This window comes from Lepidothrix coronata, unplaced genomic scaffold, assembly GCF_001604755.1.
Source record: "Lepidothrix coronata isolate B3197 unplaced genomic scaffold, Lepidothrix_coronata-1.0 Scaffold175, whole genome shotgun sequence".
In the NCBI taxonomy this organism is placed as follows: domain Eukaryota; kingdom Metazoa; phylum Chordata; class Aves; order Passeriformes; family Pipridae; genus Lepidothrix; species Lepidothrix coronata.
The window spans coordinates 1,973,457-1,997,088 of record NW_016690355.1 but is presented as its reverse complement, the minus strand read 5'-3'; the positions used below and the strand labels follow the sequence as shown (position 1 = coordinate 1,997,088).

The 23,632-nt window shown below is 40.0% G+C and overlaps 1 protein-coding gene across 5 annotated transcripts in view; it reads right to left on the bottom strand.

Moving 5' to 3' along the window:
- LOC108504778 (kynureninase-like) overlaps window positions 1-23,632 on the bottom strand; it is a 58,694-nt gene that overhangs the window by 24,455 nt on the left and 10,607 nt on the right. For all 5 annotated transcript variants that reach the window (XM_017830197.1, XM_017830193.1, XM_017830195.1 and 2 more), the window contains 7 exons: window positions 23,472-23,592; window positions 16,639-16,721; window positions 10,867-10,928; window positions 9,436-9,507; window positions 7,823-7,897; window positions 6,345-6,491; window positions 154-252 (listed from right to left, as the gene is read on the bottom strand). In XM_017830197.1, coding sequence (XP_017685686.1) covers window positions 154-252; window positions 6,345-6,491; window positions 7,823-7,897; window positions 9,436-9,507; window positions 10,867-10,928; window positions 16,639-16,721; window positions 23,472-23,592 — 659 coding nt within the window. The remainder of the gene's footprint in view (window positions 1-153; window positions 253-6,344; window positions 6,492-7,822; window positions 7,898-9,435; window positions 9,508-10,866; window positions 10,929-16,638; window positions 16,722-23,471; window positions 23,593-23,632) is intronic.

Genomic DNA, 23,632 nt, shown 5'->3' with positions numbered 1-23,632 from the left:
ATCAGTGTCCATCTCCTCACTGTGGCTGGTTCAAAGGTTCAGCCAAGTCTTGATCAACAGTTCAGGTGCAGTTCTTATTCATCTGACCTGTTTGCTGACCCATGATATAAGTGACATTATGGAAAATAGTCTCCAACAATGAATCTATTTTACCTTGTAGGAGCACCAGCAGGCAAAATCTACTCCCCAGTCATGCAAATGAAGCTCTACATTCCCAACACCATGAGCCAGGTCAAATCCAACAAGGCATCCCTGCAGGAAAGAGATGATTATTAGACTACTTGCTAAGATAATCATCACCATGAAGTTATTTTGAAAAAAAAACACTTGTAGAGCTTTACTTGCTCTCTCCATAGGTATGATATCTAGTGACTATTTGTAAAAAGTCAGGTAGGGATAGGACAAGTAGAAATAGACTTAAACTAAAAAAGAGAGACTTAGATTAGACATTAGAAATTCTTGGCTGTGACGGTGGGGAGGCCCTGGCACAGGTTGCCCAGAGAAGTTGTGGCTGCCCCATCCCTGGAAGTGTCTAAGGACAGGTTGGACAGAGCTTGGAGTAATCTGGTCTAGTGGAAGGTGTCCCTGCCCATGGCAGAGAGGTTGGAAATAGATGATCTTCAAGGTCCCTTCAAACCCAAACCCTTCTATGATGAATCTATCAAGACCCATCTGCTTTGAGTTATTACTAGATATGGTTTAGATTCCTAAGATGTTGATCGTGCGATAAAGTGGAATCATTTGAAATAAGTACTCAGAACAAATGCATAAATATAACCTGTTTTATGGCACACCATGCAGAAACAAAGTAGTAAAGTACATAATGATGCCAGTTACTCATGAACAATTACATTCCACCATATACTTTTACTGAAGGTCTCACTGATATTTAAACTAGAAGTATTTTGCTCTTTGGGAATCCAAATGGGTGAGATAGAATCTTATGCAACATAGTGATCTTTAAAGACGTTTTTACTTGTCCCTCAGAAGAAGAATTCTGCCATTCCTCTGTGAAAAGTGGTGTATTTCCCATCGCCACAATTTGCACAGGGAAAGAAAGGGAAAAAAGGAATCTAAGGACCAGAGACGCCTAGACCAAAAAAGCAGGTTTTACACACGAAATAACCACTGGATGGCAGCATTTTTAAACTAAAAAGTTCTTCCAAGGTTTGCTATTTGTTTAAGTGCAGAGAAATAAAACTGCTTTTTTTGTTCCTGGACTACGAATTAAATGCTATTTTGCATTTTGCTTTTAAAACACAAACAGCTTGCTTGCAAGCAGCGGGGTAGGAATAGGAGTGAGAGCACAGGCTTCAGAAAAATCAGCATCCAATAATAAAACAAAAGGGTTTTTTTTAAGAATCTCCTGCTGTTTCTTGCATGGAGAGAGCCTTAGCTAAATTATTTAAACAGTACTTTGGTCTATTTAATCTTCTGTATAAACTAGATAACAATTTGAATGAAGCAGCATTTTAAAAAGGTGTGACACGTTAATTCTAATGGAGGCTTTGGTGGAGTTATCAGCTTAAGAAGTTGCTGCAAAGCAATGGGAAGAAAACTCACTGCCATAGCACTTGCATGATCTAAACATCGGAATAAGAGTCCCAATAAATAACTTTGGTGACTTGACTTCATAGGGACACGCAGAACTGAGTTAAAACAGATCAACTGAAATGGTGAAGCTAAGGTAGAGAGGCTGAAGCACATTGAATTCCCATAGGAATGCTCTCATTCAGGGATAAAATGGCATCAGAGAAATAAGCTACAGCAAACTAAAGCTAATTGCCAGCGAAGGAGAAGGTTTTCACAAGGTTTTAAGGCATTAACTTCAGAAATTCAGCTGACTGGATTTAGACCTTTACAGGTGTCCCTTTGTACATACATCCCACACAAAGTTTTGGAAGCAATTCTATGACAGATTCATTGGTGGAAACCAGGAATAACACAATAGGATGAGAGCCTTTCAGAATGTGTGTGCCTGGCAGTACAATAACAAAATCAAAACAGACAAAACAATGGAAGTTGCACACAAAGAAAAAACCTATAAGAAATTTGATCCTATAAGTCATGTGCCAAAATCAGTTGTCTTTTCCCTGTCAGTAAGTCATAAATGGGAGGTAAGACAAGATGCTTTAGGACAGTGGCAGTTTGGATGGCCTTGCAGTCATGGTAGTATAAAGATGCTCCACAGCCATATCTATACCTGTAACCTTCATATGTTCAAAATGTCTTGGGCACTGACACTGGCTGGAATAAATCAGCTTGAACCCACACCATGGGCTCGTAGCCCTCAAACAGGAGGCCCACAGACACACCACCCATGGGTCATCCTCCTGAACTCCTCTAACTGCTTCCCAGTGCTTTGAAATTAGCTGGCAAATCCTATTGGGCACTTTCTAACTCAGTATTGAGGCACAGCCTGAAAATCTGGGTTCGGAGCTGGCAGGTTTCCTGCATCGTCTCAGAAACACCCACTCGCACCAGTTTGTTCGAGTCGTCGTCTACAAGATGGGTTGTGCTGGTTTGTTTTTCCCAGGGAGGTGTCTGGCACTTGAGTCACACAAACAGCAAATGTTTAGCCACACAGATCGCAGGGAAAAAGTAAAACAAACTGAAACAGCTCTCCCTGCACAAGCCACACAGAACCAGGACTGCGTGGGAACAGCGCTTCCCCAGACTGGGGGAAAAACAGAGCTCTCCATCTGCTCCGGGCGAGGGAGAGGACGTGTGCTCTCCCCTGCCTCTTCCGCTCCGTTCCAACATCTAAAAGTCATTTCTGCAAAGTGTCTGGGTAGCTGCTGATAACCAGCAGGTAACAACTCAGCATGGACAATGACATTTGGAGAGAGGGAGAGAAATGACAGCTTCACACCAGCAAAGCTGGGACATTTAGAAAGAGAGACAGGAAAAGAAATGAAGATGAAGGATCTTAAAGTTCTTCCTACTGGGAACTCAAGAGATTAAAATATTTTACATAACGGTAGAGAGTTAGTGGAAAGTACAATATAACTTATGAAATGAAAATTGTATTTGAAAGGTAGAGTCTCCTAAAAGTCAGTCATTTCTTAACTTGCAGAAGAAGAAAACGACTCAGCCCCCTCCATCCTCTAAAGCAAGCTCAAAAGTATGAACCAAGGAAAACTGTTACATCCTCCTCAGCCTGCTGATGAGTCTCTTGCACAATATGTAGTAATTTTGATTTATCTGAGAGACCTTAGATGGAAAAATAGCCTGAGGTAATTTTTCAAGCTTAATTTAGTTCATTTAATATTTAATGACTTAATGAAGCTGTCTATGTGCAGAGCTTTCACTCTGGGAGGAATCTTAATGTACGTAGAGAACTTAGGAAATTGGCTTAAAAAATGTAAAAGGAAATCAGTAACTTAATTCATAAATGATTGACCTCAAGAATCCTAGGACATTTTCCAGACCTCCAGAGCTCGCAGCTCAAATCTCTCTCCAAGACCTGATAGGGCACAACACTGCGGGATTTTATTTCAGTTGTACATTAAAAGAATTATTAAGACCATCTGTGTAGAACTTTTCTCTCTAATATACTGTCTGACTAGTGATTTTTTTCCCTCTCTTTTTCTTGAATGACATTTTCACTTTGTATTTTCGCCTTCTGAGTCATTTGCTTGTCAGCTCTCCCCAACCTATTTTCTGTTCAGGAGCACAGGGTCATTCACCACCCTTCACCACTGGGAAGGAGAACCTTGCATTTTTGCTCTAAACATGGCTTTTCAGTCTTATCTTCTTTCAAAATATATTTTAAAAGGACTTCCAGTCTTTCTGTGCTAATATGTATAAGACAATACTGTTTTCATCGGATCCAGAAGCTCTTGAAGGACATATAGTCTTTAAGTCCAATTAAACTTATAGATACATAGATGCTAATTACTCTGCTTTAGAAGTTGGTTTCATTCTCGTCTAATTCAACAGCAGCTCCAAACATCAGCTCTGACCTGGGGAAAGGGGAGAGGAGACAGTTGTTTTTGAAGATCCCCCATTTGGGGCTTTTTGATAACCAGAAGTTCTGAGATTAAGAAAAGCAGCAGGGTGCAGGAATAGCTCTTACCAATATTAAGAGAGAAACTCTTCATGAATTGCTGATTCTGTGGCTATTCAAGTAAATATTTACCATATGCAGACGTTTAACTGTGGTATAAGAGTCTGTTACATAGTGGGTTTGTATAAACATATAAACAATTACTTAACCCCAGGGCAGAATCCATAAGGACAATGAGCTGAGCGTATCTGACAGGAGGGAATTAAAAACAGGGCTGGCTCACGTTTTCCAAGCCTTAAGGGTACTCAAACAGTTCTTCAGGTTGAATTAGTTTTGCTTTTTCAATATACTAACGACATTTTAAGCCATGTATCTACCTGGATATCCCAGTCCTACACACTCGAACCACAAAGAGACTGGTAATTAAATCTGTTAGGGTCCCCCCACTTTTGAAAAATCTTGGAGGAAGAGATTCAGGTCTACTTATAGCACCCCTAACAGGCATGGAGGTGGAAACAGGCCTTTGACATTTACCTGTGCCTGTTGGAATGATGAACAGCTGTCAGAAATTGTTCTCCTCTTCAGTAACGTGATGCAGTCTCTGTATAAAGTGTGCAGTGGTTTTGTGTGTATCCGTGTGGAAGCACATACCCCTGAGTTAATATTTTTATTTGCACTGCCTTATAGAAATTTTAATCTCTCTCCACGAATTCCTGGTTATCTCCTCAGATATCATAAAAATCAAATCCATTTTTACTCTATGTAATAAACTATCAGTGACCACTCTTCCCCAGGACACAGGTTCTCAACCACTTCAGGGTAGTTTATAGCTTTCAGTGAAACCACATCACTTCCACTCATCCAAGCCCACATCCCACAGTCCAGAGAGCATTTTTAGGGAGGTGGTGAAATGATAGGCTATTCCCAGGTCGTTCATGTTTATAGAAGAGAAGAAAGATTTCTCTCCGTCAGACACCTTTCAGACACATCATGGAGCAGATTTCAGGGAAGCAGCACTGAAGGCACGTAGGTGTTGGTGGCTGAATGAAAGCTTTTCTGCCACCAGGAGTGTGAGAGAGAAGAGCAGTGGGTGGCATCATCCTGTTAATAACCTGTCTTCCTTTTCTGACATTTCAGCATAGTTTTATGATTATTTGTGGTCAGCAAAGTGCTGGAAGACCCTCCAAGAAAGCACCATAACGGAGTTGCTTTTAGAGCTAATACACAACACCATTTCCCCCTGCAGCTGACTCCCCCCATTCCTTTTTTCCCTTGGTTTTCTACATCCACTTCAGAAGTTGGTTTTGTTTTGTACTGTTTTTAGCACCAATTTTGTTGCCAGGTGCTGCTCTGTGAGAACATTCCCTTTTTATATCCCATGGGCCATGCACTAGCTCTCACACCTGCTCTGCTCTCCCAGGGGGGACCTTACCATCACTTTCCAGCAGCATAACTTATGCCCCGACCTCCAGAAAAATTTCCACTGCCAAACCTACAGCAGCAGAAGATGTATAGCCTGTTGTGAGCCAGGAACCTCTCCAGAGAGTTAAACCATCAAATATAAAGGGTTAGCTGGTTTGCCAGAAATCCAGAGATACTGAATAAGTTTACCCTTGAGTGATTTAATCTCGTGTGAGATAAGGTGCATTCAGTAAAAGGCTGCCACTATGGAAAGTCTGGTCACCTCCTGTTGATAACGTGACTTAATTAAAAACTATTTTTTCCTGGATTCCTAAGGCAATTGAGATGGTTAAAGAGTTTTACAGCTATGTCCACAGAGCTCGCAAGCTCCAAAGGCTGAATCCTCACTAAAAAACAGTCATCTTGTGATGTTGATGTGCTCCACATTGTACCTGTCTCCTGAAAACTCATCAGCCTAGTCTGAGCAGTACTGGCTCCACGGGGAACTCACCTCCCTACCCACTGGGGGCAGAAACTGCCATAACATGGCAGCGGGAAAGCAGGAAAATCATGAAAGTCTGCCAAATAAAGTAGAAATCTAACACACACTAACTTTTATAGAGAGATTACAGCTGTGGTTACCTCCTCCTCCTTCTGCACTGAAACTGTTGATACTCTATCCTTCAAGAAAAGCCAGGTATAAGTTAATAATCATGAATTATCTTTCCATATAGGTTAAGACTCACCTGCAAGATTGCTGTTTCTTCATGCAGCACACAGCCTCCAAAGGATAAAGGCACACAATGCTTTTACATTTTACCAGTTACACAAAATTCCGTGTTTTGTTACCAAAAAATAGTAGAAATTAAAAATATATCACACAGAAAATTGATCTAAAAGTGGTGTTAAGAGGATGAATCTGGAGCAGTCCTACCTTTTTTTGGCCAGCCTTTGTTATTCTAGGGATGTCAAACAACTGTCCTGTGTAGTACTGAACCCCACTGAACATAATGACAGCAATAGAGTCCCCTTCCTTCTCAATTACAGCAAGGATATCTTCAGTCCTCAAGGTCTCCTCCCCCTAAAACAAAGTTAAAGCACACATTTTACATCAACTCTGGCAGTAATGAAACTGTCAGTCCTTATTTCATAATCTATATTTTACCATGAGCCACGCTGCTTGCATAAGGAGATCAAAAGCAAATCCTTAGCATGGTAATGATGTACAAAGGTAGTGCTATGAAGTAGCCTATGAGCAAGTAACCTCAAAAAAAATCATTAGCAAATGAGTCTTGAAGGTGCCAGTTATAAAAAGGCTATTCAATTCATGCTCTAACATGCTTCATACTTTCTAAAATTTCTGACAGTTTTAATTTACAACAAAAAATTCCTGGTGCAAACAGAATATCTAATGATTTTTAAGTGGCATTAGAAATTTGTGACACCCACAAGACTTGAAAGTTGTCTATCACTTTCACTCTGTACTTTTTTAATAAACTTGGTATCCCACAGGAAGCTATTATAAACCTGCCATATTTATGTTTCAAAAACAATGTCTCACATCATCAAAAGCACAAAAATCCCCAAACCTATGGTCATTAAATATAGAAAAATTTCAACCAAAAGGAAAAAAAAACCTCATTTTTGATTCTTTATAGGAAAATTACTGCCCCATCCTCCTCCTGTCTTCCTAGCAAGGGATCTTGTAAAACATACCACCACCTAGGGATCAATTAGGCAGTGAAAACCTAGAATTAAATTAGACTTGTTACTGAAAAGAGCTTGGGCAAGATGGTTGAATTGCAAGGGACTGTTATTATCTCAACAATCTCTGCAAATCTATCAAGCATTCAGGAGTGGGCTCTTTACTCACAAGATGACTCAGATCTCAGAAGCAAAAGGTCACCCTCGGTTTATAGTTAGGTGACAAAGTTCTTAATGCTGCAGAAGTGAAGCGAGGCAGCCTTTCAAATTAATCTGAATTGCATATTACTCAGAGCAGACCTTTCTCAGTCTGTGCTGATACAGACAGTGTTGCTCGTGTTATGGCAATCTCTTACCTTGGGACGTTCAGAGGACAATGGGCTTTCTCAATGAGTTACTATATTTTGCAGGTGACTCAGTGTGCTGTCGGTTTTTGCAAACAGGAAAAATAGGGAAAATAACCTTTTTCTTGTTGTTGTTCCAGAAAAATTAACTATTGAATCAGCAATTATAAAACGGGGTTTAATGTCAAAAAATATACCCTGAAACAGATCACACGATTCATAAATTTTACCTAAAGAGTTTTAATACAAATTATAACTTATGCAGGCAGACACTACAATATTTGAGAATATATGCCCCACTTTCACATGAAATATGTTTCTGCCCTTAGTGACAGCAAGCAGAACTGACATATTCCTCACCAACCTGCCGTGGCTGCAGCAGGATCATGCTTTTCTCCACATCCAGCCCGTGCAGTCGAAGCTGGGACTCAACAGCATACTGGAAGAGAATTCCACACAGACAACATTAACACAAATACATGATATATAACTAAAAGGAAAAAAAAAAAAAAGGACAAACACATCAGAACTTCAAACAGGAATTCAGATGCTTTGCCTTTCACTGAAAGTAATGCTTTGAAAGCATAATCCAACTTCACTGAAAAGTTTGCGGATTTCCTTTGGATTAAAAAAGACACAAATTTAATTCATATAAGACTGCAAGGACTTTTGAGTGAGAAGTCAAAGCCTAAATCCTACAGGATAAGTTCGTGGAGCAGAATGAGGGTGGAGATGGGGCCCTGAGCAGCCTGATCTAGTGGTGTCATCCCTGCCCATGTTTGGAGGGTTGGAACGAGGTGATCTTTAAGGTCTCTTCCACCCTAAACCAACTGTGATTCTATAATGTGGTGGAGGATGTGCTTTGCCTTTTTCTTTGCCAGAAAGCCAAGCTTGCATGGATAACAGACAAGGAGAAGACTGAGCATCAGTTCTGTACAGCCCTGGGTACCCACTTTTCTTGGTCACACACACTCAATCCCAGGCTGTCACAATGCCCTGCTGCCAACACAAATGAGGTTTGGTCAGCACATACATATGGTCCTGTGCTATTCTCACCTCTTCTATTTGCTGCACAGCTGGCAGGAAATAAGAGCTTTAAACTCTCATAATATTTTGAAAATCCTATCTGCCAATTTTACCAATAACGATTCTGGTGATCAAATAACAATCATCAAATAACGGTGTGAAGTAGTTTAAAATTTCACAACAGGAGCTGAAGCAGTAGCAGTTGCAGAGATTATTACTGAACTGCTGTAGAAATTTGGGAAGATAGAGCCCAAGCACACAAGTGTGCCTGGAACAAATGTGGGATTAATATAAACATTACTTAGAATAGAAGCAATTTGAGGTTTATACATCTGTGCCACCATGTTTGCTACAAATAAACCCATTAGTAGCTCGAGCCATTTTTATCACACCTTAGAGATCAAATTCGTTATCAATTTCCACGAGTTGATGGTGTTGATGATAAAGTAGCAGTGGGCTACAAACCCAAAGATTAATTTGCTGCAAGCTCTCATGCACGGGCTATTGTCTCCTATTTTATAGCAGACAAATGATGTTTGAACTAGTAATCTAAAGTGCTAAGAACAAACATTTCCATCTCTGTCTGGGGATATATAAGTGTTAATGTTGTGAGTTTGTATTGATTTGGTTTCATAAAGTAAAACAGCAACAAGAATTAATAAAACATTTACAACTTTAGTTGATTTAGGCCAGTAGTTTGCTCAATGTCTTTAAAAAGACTAATAAATCAATGCACCCATTCAATCTTTTCCTCTTGTAGCACTTTTTATTTGAACAAAAGGAATAAAGCTACGATCTGTAAAATATGCTGAGCTCAAAGGCTTCTGACAGATTTTTTTATTGTAATGTTACTTGGACAAGATGAGCTAATAAATATTCAAATCATACTACTGATATTCTTTGGAAAAATATGATTAATAATACAAATATGGTGAATTATTAATTTCTTACATGGTCAGAGGGAAAAGCTCTTGCTTCTAGAAGAATTTTATAGCGTCTTGGAGTAGGCTTAAAGAAAGATAGCTGTTAAGGAAGAAAAAAATTATGTTGAAATGTATCTAAGCAGAGATAAGAGAGATGCTCTCAGCATATGACTTAATAAAGACTGCTTTACTTTCATGTAGACTACAGAGAATCCCCCAGAAATTACAAATATTTCTTTGTCCATATAACATTTATCAAAGTAGGAAAGTGTTATAATACTGTATTTCATGTATCCATAACAAAGGCCACAAAAATCCAGCAGTGAAAACTTGTACTTAACAGGAATCAACAGCAAAGCTTTGACTACAGCCAGGGAAGCTGGGATTTTATCCAGCTCCATCCAGGAAGCAAAAGCAGCAGCCGATAGCAAACAGTGAAAAAGAACTGGATTTTCATTCCTGCACTAAAATATTAATCACTGAATCATCCCTCACTCTGAAACAACTCTGACCAAAGGACTAAGCCTTCTGCAAAGACCTTTGCCTTCTGCAAAGCACCTTCAGGATGGTCTTTCCTTTTTAGTTCCTCATGTGAAGGCATGCTGGGCTGGCCACCATGCCAAGAGGACTAGTAAAAGACTTACAAGTCCTCCAGCTCAAGTTTGGGTTACACAAAGCTCTGCATGGACTGTGTACTCAAGAAATTTGGGACAGGTCTGACTTTGTTGCACCTGATTCAGGGCAGAGTAGCCAAGCGAGTTGGTTTGTACTTACCCCCACCCTGCCATCTTAACAAAGGTCAGAGACATTTCACAGAGGAGCAGATTCAAAGGATAAAACTTTTTGTGTGAATCACTCAAAACAAAGCTTCACATCTACACTTGGTTGAACCAAATCTTTGGAAATACTACAGAACCAGAGACAGGCTTTTTGTAGCCACAGAGGCACCTGAGCATAAATAAGACACACTTATGGCCACTATGCAATACAAATCAAAATACTCTGCCACAATTTAGGTTTATATAAAACAGCTTAACTCTACTATCTTTTGTTTAAAAGTTTGGTTGAAATTACAGCTTTGTCCTGCTCACAGTTGAGCTCTTGTTTCCTGAACTTCGAAATTTGGTGTGACATTGAAATCTGAAAAATTACTTGTAAATGTTCCTTAAATAATAAGGTCTCATTTGGTGACTGACATACAACACATGTGAGAACAGCTCAAACTTCCCATCCAAAGTCCTTGAAAATATTTCTCTGTCCAGCTTTTCTGCTTAGTATTGAGTGAGGCCAGGTCTTGCACATACATTATTCAAGATACAACTCCCAAGGCTTAAAAGAAGTTAGTCTGTCACCCAGGTCTGTCTCTGTGAGGTCTTCAGAAAGCACTTTGCTTACATACACAAAGAAAGGAGAAAAATACTTGTCAACACAACATCAAATATACATCATAAAGACATACCATCAGGAGGTGCAAGTTAACAGTCAGCCCATTCATTAAGGCTACTTCGTGTCTTTGGGCCCCTGAAATAATAAGAAGATAAAACATAAAAAATACTGCTTGGAGGTTTTCTTGAAAATTTCAGAAAAATCTAGCACAGGTGGTGAGAAAGCAAAAGTATGTGTTCAGTCGAAGTCTCTCAAAAGACTGGAAAGGAAACGAATGTTTGAGGTGTCATCAGAGTGAAGTAAAAAGATTTCTTGTCTGACTCACTACACTACACTGGCAGGAAAATATTTATTTTTTCAGGTCAGCCACAGAAAACAACAAACAATGAAGTATTTCCACTTCCCAGCAAAGCACTGGTGGATTTATTATCATGAATACCTCAGACAAATCAGGTCAGAAGTCTGTACGTAAAGCAAGACTTGAAGGCTTATTTTTGTCAGAAGTTCATTCATAACACAAGTGAGAAAACATATTGAGATAATCACCTATGGTAAGTGGTTACTGTAATGTCAAGCTAAATCTCATTCCCAATAAAAAAAACCAAGCAAAATTGACCCATTGAATATAACAGACCATTATTGATGCAACGGCTTCACTACAAGCCATATCTACATCACTCCCAGGAGACTAATAACAGCTAGAACTAATGGAATAACAACTAATTGTTATTACAAAGTATTTAGTAAAAAATTCTCCAGTGCTTATCAAGCCCTGGTGAAAAACTTCAGGTGAGTCAAGAGACTGTGTGTTGGTCAGGGAGCCACTGAGATATGGAGAAAATGAATTCCTGTTTCTTTCTGGTTCACCTGATGTCTGTTGTTGAAAAGAAGTAATTGTACCTTGAGACAAATCCGTGTTTCGAGTTTTCTTCAGCTGGGACATAGGCTCGTGCACCTTGCCCTAAACATCACCCAGATGTGGAGTTCACCAGAGGTGGGGAGAGGTTGTGGACAGAGAGGGATGAAGACAAGTGCAAGCAGGCAGGGAGGACAGGAGCCACACTGGAGATCGATGAAGGGGACATAAAACACGATATTGGGGTAAAAAGGGTAAGGGGAGCTCCACAAAAAATGGAGAGGTGAGTCCTGGGTTTCTCCTGTCCCTGCTTTTGAGGGTGCACAAGGTCCCAAATAACAGAGGGAAAAGACAGCAGAAACAGAAGGACACTCTCACCATATCCCACAGAGTTTAGGTTCACACTGCCAATGTAGCAAAAAGGCATAACCATGGGTTGACCTCAATACAAGCAAATACAGTCAAAGAACACGGAAATCTATAGTTAAGAAGTGTTAATAAATCCTTCCCAAGCAGGCCTCAGCTTCTGCCAGCAGAGGAGCAGCCAAGAACCATCCTCATTGAGGTGTTCAAGGGCCTTTCTATGTGCTGCTGAAATCTCCAAGTTTTGGACAGAAAGCTTTGGCAATAGTTGTCAGGGACTCTGGAGGACCTGTCCAGGGATGAGCCACGAGGAAAAAGAGATGTTGTGAATAAGTCCCCTCCCTCAGACACCACAAAGAAATATATATTTCTTTTGTAAAGAAATATATAAAGGACTAGTTCTTCATAGGCAAAAATAAGCTCTTTTCCTCACTTAAACTCCTCTCCTTTGCTTTCTTTTCTTCCCTCTGATAGCATTGCATCTGCAGGATCCATGCTGCTGGAAGAGGTCACCTTGTGGCTGTTCTCTTGCAGATATAGAAGACAGCTAGACAGAGTGATTGCAGCTCAAAACAGTATTATTTGCAGTCTTAATATTTCTATGGAACTCTTAAGGCTGAAAAAAGGGACAGCATCAGGAAATGGTATTGTTCTTATTTCTCCCTCTGCTCCTTCCATGAAATCTGTGGCTTTCCCAGCAAATTCTGCACGAGTAATCCTCTGCCTGCTGTACTGCTTCCCTATAGAACAAATGGTTAATGTGTAGATCCCTTTTAGCTGCATGTTACCATCCCAAATTAAATATGACACTACATTTGTCATGTAAGTCTTGGTCTTCCGTAAATTATATATTTATTAAAAGCTTTCCATTATTGAATTTCATGCCCACAAAACAAACCTCATCCGTGTCATTGGAAAACTGTTATCCTTTATAACCTGCACTGCGTTTCAGAAAACAACCTTCCTATGATCCAATTAACCTATTAGAATATTCAAAGACCCGGCACATGGGAGACAAAATTATGTTTGCTTTCCTTATTTCCTAACTTTATACCGTATCTCCAAGACAGGCTAAAACCTGTATGTTCTGCGTGATAAATCTCCTCTTTAATAAAAGGAAGCAGCATTTGCAAAGTACAGCTTCAGAGACAATTATGATTGTGTTAGGCAGACACTGCCATCCTTCTCCTCTCTGACTGCTGTGGAAGGCTGATCCTCAACGGAGTAAGTAGAAAGCATTTTGTAAAATGATTGGAAAAAGGCTAAGGGCCCCAATTTAGAAAACATTTTGGTTATTTCGAATAATTCTTATCACTCAAAGTCACTGCAAATCTGCTCAGCATTCAGTCTTCCCTCAACAGAGACCTGCCCGAGCACATCGTGCAGCAGCAGTCATATAGTTAATCTTGTTCCATCAGAAGGTGATCCTGCCAAGGTTGTAATGTTTTAATAAAGTCTAGTAGGAGAAGCAGAGATTGCCTTCACTGCGTTGTGCCACTCGGTGTGAGCACAGAAAAAGAGCTTTGGCCTCCATTGACCTTGACTCTTCATTTCACAATGTATTTACTACTGTAACTTTCATTGAACAAGAAAATGTGACTGCATTTAATAAGCAAGGTGTTCGAGCACTATAAACCATTAAACAGGCAAAGGTGTTTTACAGTCTTTGGTCCATTCCTGAATAAATCTCACCAAATGGTTTTACTTCTTACTGCTGCTTAGAGTGAGAAATGACAATTCTTCCCCCTCCTCCATAATATATTCAATACTGAGTAAAAAACACTGTAAAATTCTGTTATTATTCTTAAATTAAATTCACTAAAAAAGGAAATTCAGAGTTAACTCAACTCATACATAATCAAGATTACACCTTGTAGGAAAACAGCACTTAAACATAAATTGGGGGATTGGAACTAGATGATTTTTAAGATCCCCTCCAACCCAAACTGTTATGTGATTCTACAAAACACCACGTTGGAAAAGAGCATTTTACCTTAACATTTTTTCCTACATTTATTGTCTCAGCCACTTCACTATTACCTACAATTTTATATATCAGAATTTATTACAATGCATCCATTATTTGGGAATTATTAATTCATTTGCATTCCAAGAATCAGTCACCTAAATCTTTAAAAAAGCTATGAGGATATTATCTAAATAAAACCCTGAACATAAATTTGAGGGCCAGATTTAAGCCCAAAACATATTTTATAGTTCAATTAAACAAAGTCCCAAAAATCCTGGAGAACAAGATCTAAGCTGATAATGTTAACATTCCATGTACTTCTGAGGAAAACAACAAAACAACAAAACACTTCCCAGGAAAGAAATTTAAAAACAAAAAGTAGGTTAGTGGTAGTGTGACCTCAGTCAAAATTTTTATAGAATATTTTTAAATATTCGTTTACAATGAAGAAAGTTGTAATAAGTTCAGTGTGGTTTGGCCACTGTGAAATAAAACATCAATGTCATATGGAGCTTGGAAAAGAAAAGGAAAATAAGGAGATGGACAAACAATTAGATGAAATTTAAGTAAAGCTCTCATTTTCCTCTCCTTAGACCTAGAATGCATCTTTTAGTTAAACAAATATTAAAATAGAAACACAGCTGGCAGCCTCTGCAAGACAGATGGTTGAGGGAAAAAGGGTCTCAGCCTGACTCCCTGCTTTCTGCAGTGACTCTTAACCTACAGCTGAGGCCAAATGGACCCTGGCATCAGCAGTGGCATGAGGCTGGGGCTCAGCCTGCCCCAACACCCTGCTGGGACCACACAGGGGTCCAAGTTTTGCAAACAAAGCAGTGGAAAACGTTCACAGAAGGTGATGCAGAGAAAGATGATAATTCAGGTGTCTCCAGCTGCCCCTTGGGGGATCTTGTCTGTCTCTCCCATGATTGTCTGAAGAGCATCAATGGTCTTACCTTGTTGCTTTACTAATTTAGGTGCATGGAAGTATGTAGTGTGACTACTCTCCCATTTTCACAGGACGTAAGAGAAATTCTCCACCCTCCAGCTTCAGAAATTCAAGGTTTCCAATTGCAAACTCCAAGTCACATTTCCCCACCTGCCCACAACTTCCCAGTTACATCGTACCAGAACAAGAATATCCAGGGGCCAAGAGGAATGGGTCATACTAGAGAAATCCCTACATTTCAAGGCACTCCACCCCTTTATATCCTCACATATTTCTGTTCTATGATATTTAATGAATGAAGGTGCAGAGCTTGTCCTTGAATGCAATGAAAGCAAGAAAAGTAATTTCTTAACCTCCTGAGTAATACCAGGTACAACAGTAGCAATCTACAAAATCAGAACCCCAATCTGCATTTTGGGGTTTTTTATTTCATTCTACAAAAGGGATTTTTCTGCATAGCCCAGTGATGCCCAGTGTAAACACACTCATATTTAGGTTATCTCAGTGCTTACATCATGGATAGACTGACTACAACAATAATTTATGGCATTTGTTCTGCTCCAGTACTAATACCCAATATTTTAGCTATTTGGAAACTTCATAAAGAATTCAAGAAGTGATTTTATTTATTAATATATAAATAAACTTGTCATGAAACATTCTTTAATGTCTCTGTTTTCAATTGTTCCGACCCCATTTGCTTTTCTTGAAGGAGAAAAACCATAATTTTCTCATTGAACACATGTCTACAAGGAGAAATCACGATACAATATCCAGCACAGAGTAGGTCAACTTAATTGTAATATTTTTCCTTAGTGATGGCACAAAAGAATGCCTGACAATTCAGTTCTGACAGTCACTATTGACAGTTGCCTTCAACACCTGAACTGAAATATGGGCCAAATCTCTCTAAAATCTACTAACCTGGCCTTGACTACAGCTGTGAGAGTGGGGGAGAAAAAGACCCTGCCAAGATAATTTCTCTTTCCCCTTGTGACAGCAACAACTGTGAAGGAAATCCCAATGAAAAATCATTTCAACTACATAGAGTTAGACACGATAGAGGAAATTTGCATTCGGACTCAGCCAACTGCTTTCATGACTGGCAAATTCACAAGGAGAAGTCTCCAGAGCTCCTTCTCAACCTCTCAATAACCAGAAGCACTCACTGCCAAGGTCCTCCAGTACTGCAGGCCCATCCAGGGGTACAGCAGGGTAATGGAAACTCATCAATACAAGTCCTGCCTCAATTATCTGCTTCATTGACATAAGCAGCTCTCAAATATGAGGCTGGACTTAGTGGTAGGAAGAGGAGGAAGAGCAGAAAATGTCAGATAGAAATAATTTTTCAAAGGGGAAAGTTCATCATTTTACTTTTAGGAGAGTGACTGAGAATCTGTAACACCAAGTGCCCTTCAAAAGGGCTTCACGTGTTAGTCCAAGTGGTTTATGATGCTCCAAGAAACCCTTTGCTGCAATTAGTTTCATGATATGCATATGCTCATATATTATCACATACATTCATCTATTAAATCACTCCAGTCTTAAAAAAAGTGTTAGTCCATACTCAGAAAAACTACTTTAAAACAAAAGAATTAAAGGAAATCAGTTCTGCTTACAGAGTTTCAGGATTTTGAGTCCTAAAAGAAACCAATTTTTTTTTTTAATTATTATTTCTGGAGAAAGATTTTCCCCTGCAGTTCACACCTACCAACCAGCTGAGCCATCAGGTCCAGGATGCACTCGTCTGCCAAAGCCCACGGGCGCCGGCCATTGAAATGGCCGTGAACACCCCTGAAAAGGAAGAGAGAAAGGATGAAAACAGGAGCTGTTCCCTTTGGATCAGTCCTAAGAAACACATCTGGTTTGGAGACCCCACATTTGGAGGAGGGAAGAGGAAGAGAAAGAGACTTGCCTAAGCTGATAACTTTTTCTCATGCCATAAAAGCTTGTAGCAAATGCAATTCATTTGTTGGTTTCTGACAGGTTCTGAGTTGCTTGAAAACTATTTATTTTGACCCAAAAAGTTCCTTTAAAATTCCTCAGCATTAAAGATGGTAGCTTTTTCACAAGCCCTCTGGAAGGGGCTGCATGGGTACCAGAAGCCTCTGGAAGCAGGCACGCTGGGAAAGGGCATCTCAGTGTGGGATGGCACCTGCTAACCCAGGCTCACATCAACTGCACAGGGAGCAGAGATCACCCACAGAGTTACCCCACCTGCATTTCTAGCTGAACATTGTATGGTGCAGAGGATGATAGACTTGAATACTGCCTTGCTCCCAGACAGAAATATTTCTTGTCAGAAACAATTTCCATCCTCCTGCGTCTCCTGCCTGAGCTCACCCTCCTGCATAAACCAGCAGGTACTTCGTGTTTGTGCAGGGCAGCACCTGCCCCAGCTGAGCTGTTTGCTAATTTTTACTGCTTCTCTTCTCCCTGACAAATTGTTCTAGATCTGAGAGGGCATAAAACTTTTGGGGTTTATAAAATATATATATATATATATATATATATATATATATATGAACTTTATATTGCAAACTGCTCTTGTCTACAGTGGATCACATGATCACCTTGAACCCAAGTGCCTCACTACTCTGGAGTGACAGATATGTACATTCAGTCCTGGATTATATGCTCTGAACTAATTTTTCCTTCAATTATGACAGAGAAGAAAACTTCTAAGGTAGCTACCATGCATATATAAATAAAAAGTTGCCAAGTTTCTTAAACATGCAGGGTGTAGAGTACAGATTTAAATGCAAATGGAGGCAGATTGAGGAAAGTAATAATGGTGCTAATCCAGGGGAACATTGCTCTGGGCTCCCATCTCACATTGGATGATTTTCATATTTGCTGAGCACCACGGGGTACTTGGGGAGTCAGAAACACCAGGCTGCATAAGGCTGACTATAAAGCTGTTTCAAAATAGGGACAAAGCCAGTAGGAAGCTGGGTAGAGAGGAAAAAAAGGCCCTAAAAGCTTTGATGTGGGGAAAAAAAGAAAAAAAATGAACCTTTTAAAGAAGAACAGGCCCACAACGTTCACATAAAATCATGAGAGGACAGCTGGAAGATTAAGACACGAGAAAGGAGGGTGCATGAGACACTACCCCACCCTCAAGGCTATTTAAAAGATTGCTTTTTGCTATCTACCTCATACTTTCCCTTCTCATGGAGAATTTAATTCTGTCTCCCACACAAATTACCTGGGCGTTTTACAGTCAGACCCCTTCTGATTGACTCGGGTCTAATTCACACCTCCCAGGGATATTTCAAAAAAACCCTACAATCCTAGAGAATAGAACTGCTGCAAAAGCACAGTTGTATTAACCACTTCAAGCCTGTCATCCTTGCAAAATACCATCTACTTTCGGACTAGGTTAGGTCAACAGATGAAAAAGGGCACAGGTACAGTGGAATATCTCTTAGAGATAAAATGACATCCCTAGGTTTGACAAGACCAGTCCTCCACAGATGCCAAGGAGCACCCTGATCCCCAGTTTGGATAACGTCATGGTACAGCAGCTCACTGCTTTTCTCCATTTTAGAATTGCTCTCTGATGAGACCTTGACAGCAGAGAGCGGGCAGTGTGAAACAGCTCTCATTTACAAGAACATTTCATAGATGAAGAATAAAGGCAGTGGGTGGGTAGGGGAGAAAATGCTGTAAGGGGCAGGACTAGTGCTAAAATTCCCTCCCTTCTATCAGACCATAATGCAGCTGCCTTCCCTGAAGACAGTGTTATGTGTTTCACAAACAGCAAGACATTTATTGGTAATTTCCCTTCTTATTCTTCGCCGTAATATAGTGATCAAGGGACTTTAGGATAATAGAGACTGTTAAAGTAAAACCCCCAAAGATTTTCAGTGGTTCCTAGCCCAAGGGGAATCTGTATTTTTGAAAGAGGATAGTGAACTTAATAAGATGGGAAAAATAAGTCCTAACTACCTATGGGATTCTCCTTCATTAGCTTTCTCTGATTTTATAGCCATTAGTGTCCTCCTAATGGGAATTTACTGATGAAAGTTCTCTCTATCAGCACACAGGACTAACAAAACTTCAGAATAAATTTCCAAGTTATCATGAGAACAGATATGAGATTTTGGGCATGAGAATATTTTATTTTGAGAGGAAAACATGGACATTTAACTATATTGAAAGAGGGGAGAGGCAGCATTTATTATTATTCATATTATTATTATTATTACTGCACAGCTTACAGCTTGCCTCCCTCTTGATGGCCAATATAAATGACAAGAGATAAAAATTATTGCCATTAAAATGGTAGTTAAAGGCATATTCTTGGACCCTTTTTTTATTTTAATCACATGAAACTCTGTAGACTTTGCTGATGGCACAATACATCCTATTACACTTAGGCTGTAAAATTCGATGCTCTGCCTCAGAGAATTTATATCTCTGTATATTATGCCACCCCTCTCTCAGCTCTGGTAGGCACTGGGGTTAATAATCTTTAAGGACACAAGTGCTGTGTTTCTGGCATTCCCCTCAGACATGGAGAGCCTTTATCCCTTTTCTTTTTCCCACTGCACCCTTGGTTGGAAGAGAGATTTAAATCAAGGTACCCAAATTAATGAATACAAAACGTTGCCCATCAATTCATAAAGCATCACACAAACAGCCTATTTCTTCGACTACTGTGAGAGTTTCTCGTAGTCCAAATTAATTTTTAGTTGGTTACCATTTTATTTTCAATTTGGCAGGAAATCACAATGCCACGTTTTATTCGCTGAGGTCTGGTTGATTTAAAGCTCACTGGGGGAGTTGGAAACACATTTTCCGAGATGATCCCTGGGTTTCAAAGGCAGTGAGAAAAGGGATTTAAATTAATTGCCAGCTTCAGGAATCTTCTGTGCTCATCCAAATCTTGTTCAAGTGCAAATTTCTTTCTTGCTTCTTTGCCAAAAGTGATGCAAGGTATTTAATGAGCCAGTACAGACTCTGAAGTTGGACCATGGTTTCAAGCAAAGAAACAGCCAAAAAGAACTGTATTGATCAGTAAATAAAAGGCAAAGCTAAAAACCCGGGGCATTATAACAGGCAGGTCTAACAAACAACCTGCTGAAAGGCACAGGGCTGGGATGACTCCTGAGAATGGCAGGAGAGGTGGGTCTGTCACACAGGACATGGCCAAGCCCCTCCAAGCTGCACTGCTCTTTGCAGGGCTGTTGCCTCTTGCAGGATTAATTCACCACATAGAACCAAAGATACCTTTTGACTCACTGAAAATAATCTTTGCTACTGCAGGTGTTATATTATAAAACCTTCCACAGACTAGGAGGCTGTTAATCTACTATATTCATGTCAGAAGCCTGTTGCCAGCCTGTTTCAGTGCTCAGAAGTGTGTGTATATAAACATGTTTTACTTCTAGCCTCAATTTATTAATTCCTAGCTTACATTTGCTGTGCCAGAATGCTATTTCACATAAGTGGCTCCATTTTCCCCCTACAGTTACCCATTGATACACCCACAGAGAACAATATTTTTTTCCTTTCAGTCTTAATTTTGCTCAATTTAACAACTCTAATCCTCGAGACTTCCATACAGCAGGTTCTCCACTCCCCAGTTGCCCTGCCAGCCCTTCACAAGAGCATAACAACTGGCTACAGCAAGCTCCCTTCTCTTTTAATAGTTCCACTTTAATGAGTTACTCGGACGTGAGAGACATTTCCTGCTGCATTGAGTATGTTCACATACAATAATGATTCTATAGAATATTTTAGTTACTTAACCAGTTCTGGCAGGGCAAAGGGAAAATGCTGAAAAGCACCTCTTGGCCTTTCTCTCACCAAAAAAGTCCCTTTAAGTTTGGACTTTTAGATTTCAAAATATTGGGTTATTGGCTACTCTAGGCTAAGCACAATAACTCCTCATCCCTTTTTGCCACTTATTCAATAAGTCTTGGATTTAGCTGAAATCATAACAGAAAGATGAAGTCTAAAAGGCTCTTTTTAAATGCATACTAAGAATGCCAGTGGCTTGGATTTGTAGTGTTTACATGTTAGCATTAAAAAAAAAAAAAGAACTGAGGAACACGGAGAGGAAGAACACAAAACCAGAGAAGGTGTGTGGGAGGCAGTCTAAGGGAAAAAATCCATAACTCACCACTTAACTTGGAGGTGCATGAAAGGGACTCAGCACTGAGAGGGAACACAACAAGAAAAGCATGAAAAAGCCTCTTTATCCCCCAGCTTTGCTCTAAAGAGTTGCCATCACCACAAGGAGATAAAGCTCTGAGCTTCCCTGCCCTTGACCACCACTGCTGGGTAAATCTTCCCTTTCACTCTTGCCATTACCTATAAGCGGTGAAAACCATTTAAATAGACTCGTAGCTATTTGAGATGGGTCCCAAGACACAACAAACAGAAAATGCGATAAACCAATTTATAGGAAAGCCAGAATCTATACCATTGCTGACTTGATGGATGTGCCTAATTTGCATGCCATTGCTTAGATTCTCTCTACTTATTTATCCAAGCCACAGCCACTAAATTCCACACTGCCAACACACCAGCCACAGAACAGGATCCAGATGGGAACAGCTTCCACCTTAGACTGGATTTTGCTAAGCTGTCCTTGGTGGCTGGAATAAAACTGCCCATTTCTGTACCTCCAACCACCTGTTCCTTTGCAGCTCCCAGAACACCATCCTACCCACCAGCTTCTTTAAGCATACACTGCTCTCTTCAAAGTTATCTTGACCTCTACTCTGACTTTCTCAGCTGCTTTAGGTGCATCTGCAACGAGCAGGATTTTATTCTAGGGTTTTTTGATTGATTTTATTTCGGGTTTGGTTTTTATTTTTGTTGGTTTTGTTTGATTCTTTAGGGGTTTATTTATTTGGTTTTAAACTTTCTGATTTATTCTGGGTAAGGTTTCTTGGGGCCAAGCTGTATTTTTGGCAAAAAGTCTTTCTAGTTTTGCTCCCTCACTTCCAACGGCTCAAAATCGTGTTCAGCCATATTTCCCCCTTGGATACAGTTACTGAAGGCACTTTCGATCTGAACATGCTGCCTACCTTTTTCTTGTGGTTTTTTTGTAGTTATTGAGGAAAAACCCATCCTTCACTGCAGCAAAGACAAACATAAGAATAGAAGTGAGCCAGTGAAAAGATACAGTGGAGGAGCTGAAATGTGTTTGCACTCCCAGTGCATCACTCTAACAGATAAGAGTGCTATCTGACTTCTACCTTTTGAAGGAGCTCAGCTGTTTTCCTGATAAAGTAGGATGAACAGTACAGAAATGGACAGGGTTGCAATTTTTCTAAACCACTGGAGAAACTGCATCACTGTGCTGACTGAATAACCGGCAGGAACAAACACTTCCCAAAGTTCACAGTCATTCCCATTCATTCTCAACTTCTTACCTATAAGAATACAAGTGATAAATAGGAAACAGTAAACCATACGTATGAACTCACAGCATTCATATATTAGCAAGTGAAAGAGCAGCTACAGATTTTTCCCATTTCCATTGTGAAGCCTCCATCTAGACCGTTCCTACTGAAACAGGGTTGCCCAGTTAGTAGCATTCATTTTTCCTCTTATGCCTCTCCATATTTCCTCTGCTCTCTCAGCATGAAATCACATCTGTTCCACTGATATCCTGCACCCTATAAAAGAGTTCATCTCTCTCCCACCTCACTTACTCGTCTGGATGTTATTTTCCTTTCCCACCTTCAGTTCCCTGGTTTTTACTTATCTTTTTCCTTACTTATCCCTGGTCCAGCTGCTCAGGTGGGTGCTGGATACCTCAAAGCACAGAGTTTCAATGGAAACAGAGCATAATATTAATAAAAGTAAAATAAATAATAAAAAAACCATTTTTCTTTCCCCTATACATATTAAAATTTTCCCATTTTTTATGATGATAATATTCCTTTCATGCAATGTGTCCTTCTTTTGTCCTCCTGCCTCTCTTACGTCAGGTTCATTCAGCAGAGCTTGTGGCAATCCACTCTCAGCTCCTTGCTGAGATGCTATTGAGAAGACAGGAATGTTTCCTTCTAAATAAAATGAACTTGTCAAGCAGAGACTTGGTTTAAGAAGAGCCAAAAACCTGCCAGTGCTGGCAGCAGCATCACCTGTGCTCAGTGCTATTTCAAGGGGAACTGCCCATTGCAAGGCCTGCAGGGTGAATCACACACAGTTAAAAACACTAATTAGAAAAATCACAGGGCCTGGAACCCAACCACATTCACCAGCAAGGAACAAAAAACAAATGAGTTTGTGTGCCTTGTGTATAAACACTGTTTATAAAAGCTTTTGGATGAGCCAAATCAGAGCCACAATGCACAGCATGGGTCATCACAGCTGGAAGGGTCTCTTGGCCTGTTTTACTACTCATACCTTTAAAAGAGACGTAAATAGTGCCAGGGAAACACTGAGCATGTTTTACTCCTGGACTGTAGTGCTTTTAACACACTATTCTGCAATTCAAGCATTTCCAGGGAAGATCCCAAAATAAATTGCTCACCTGGAGCACAGGTTAGCATCTCACATATCCCACAGTGTACTCACGTTCGAGCCCACTTGTCCAGTTCTTCGTCCAAGTAAGTTTTAACCTTTCTCGGCTGGAGCCCAAGAGAATTCCCAGCAAAGTACACACAGCTCTCTTCTCCATTCACCAGGCTCAGATCAGCTGTGGAGGGAAACCACAGAAACAACAGGTACGTGGGGGT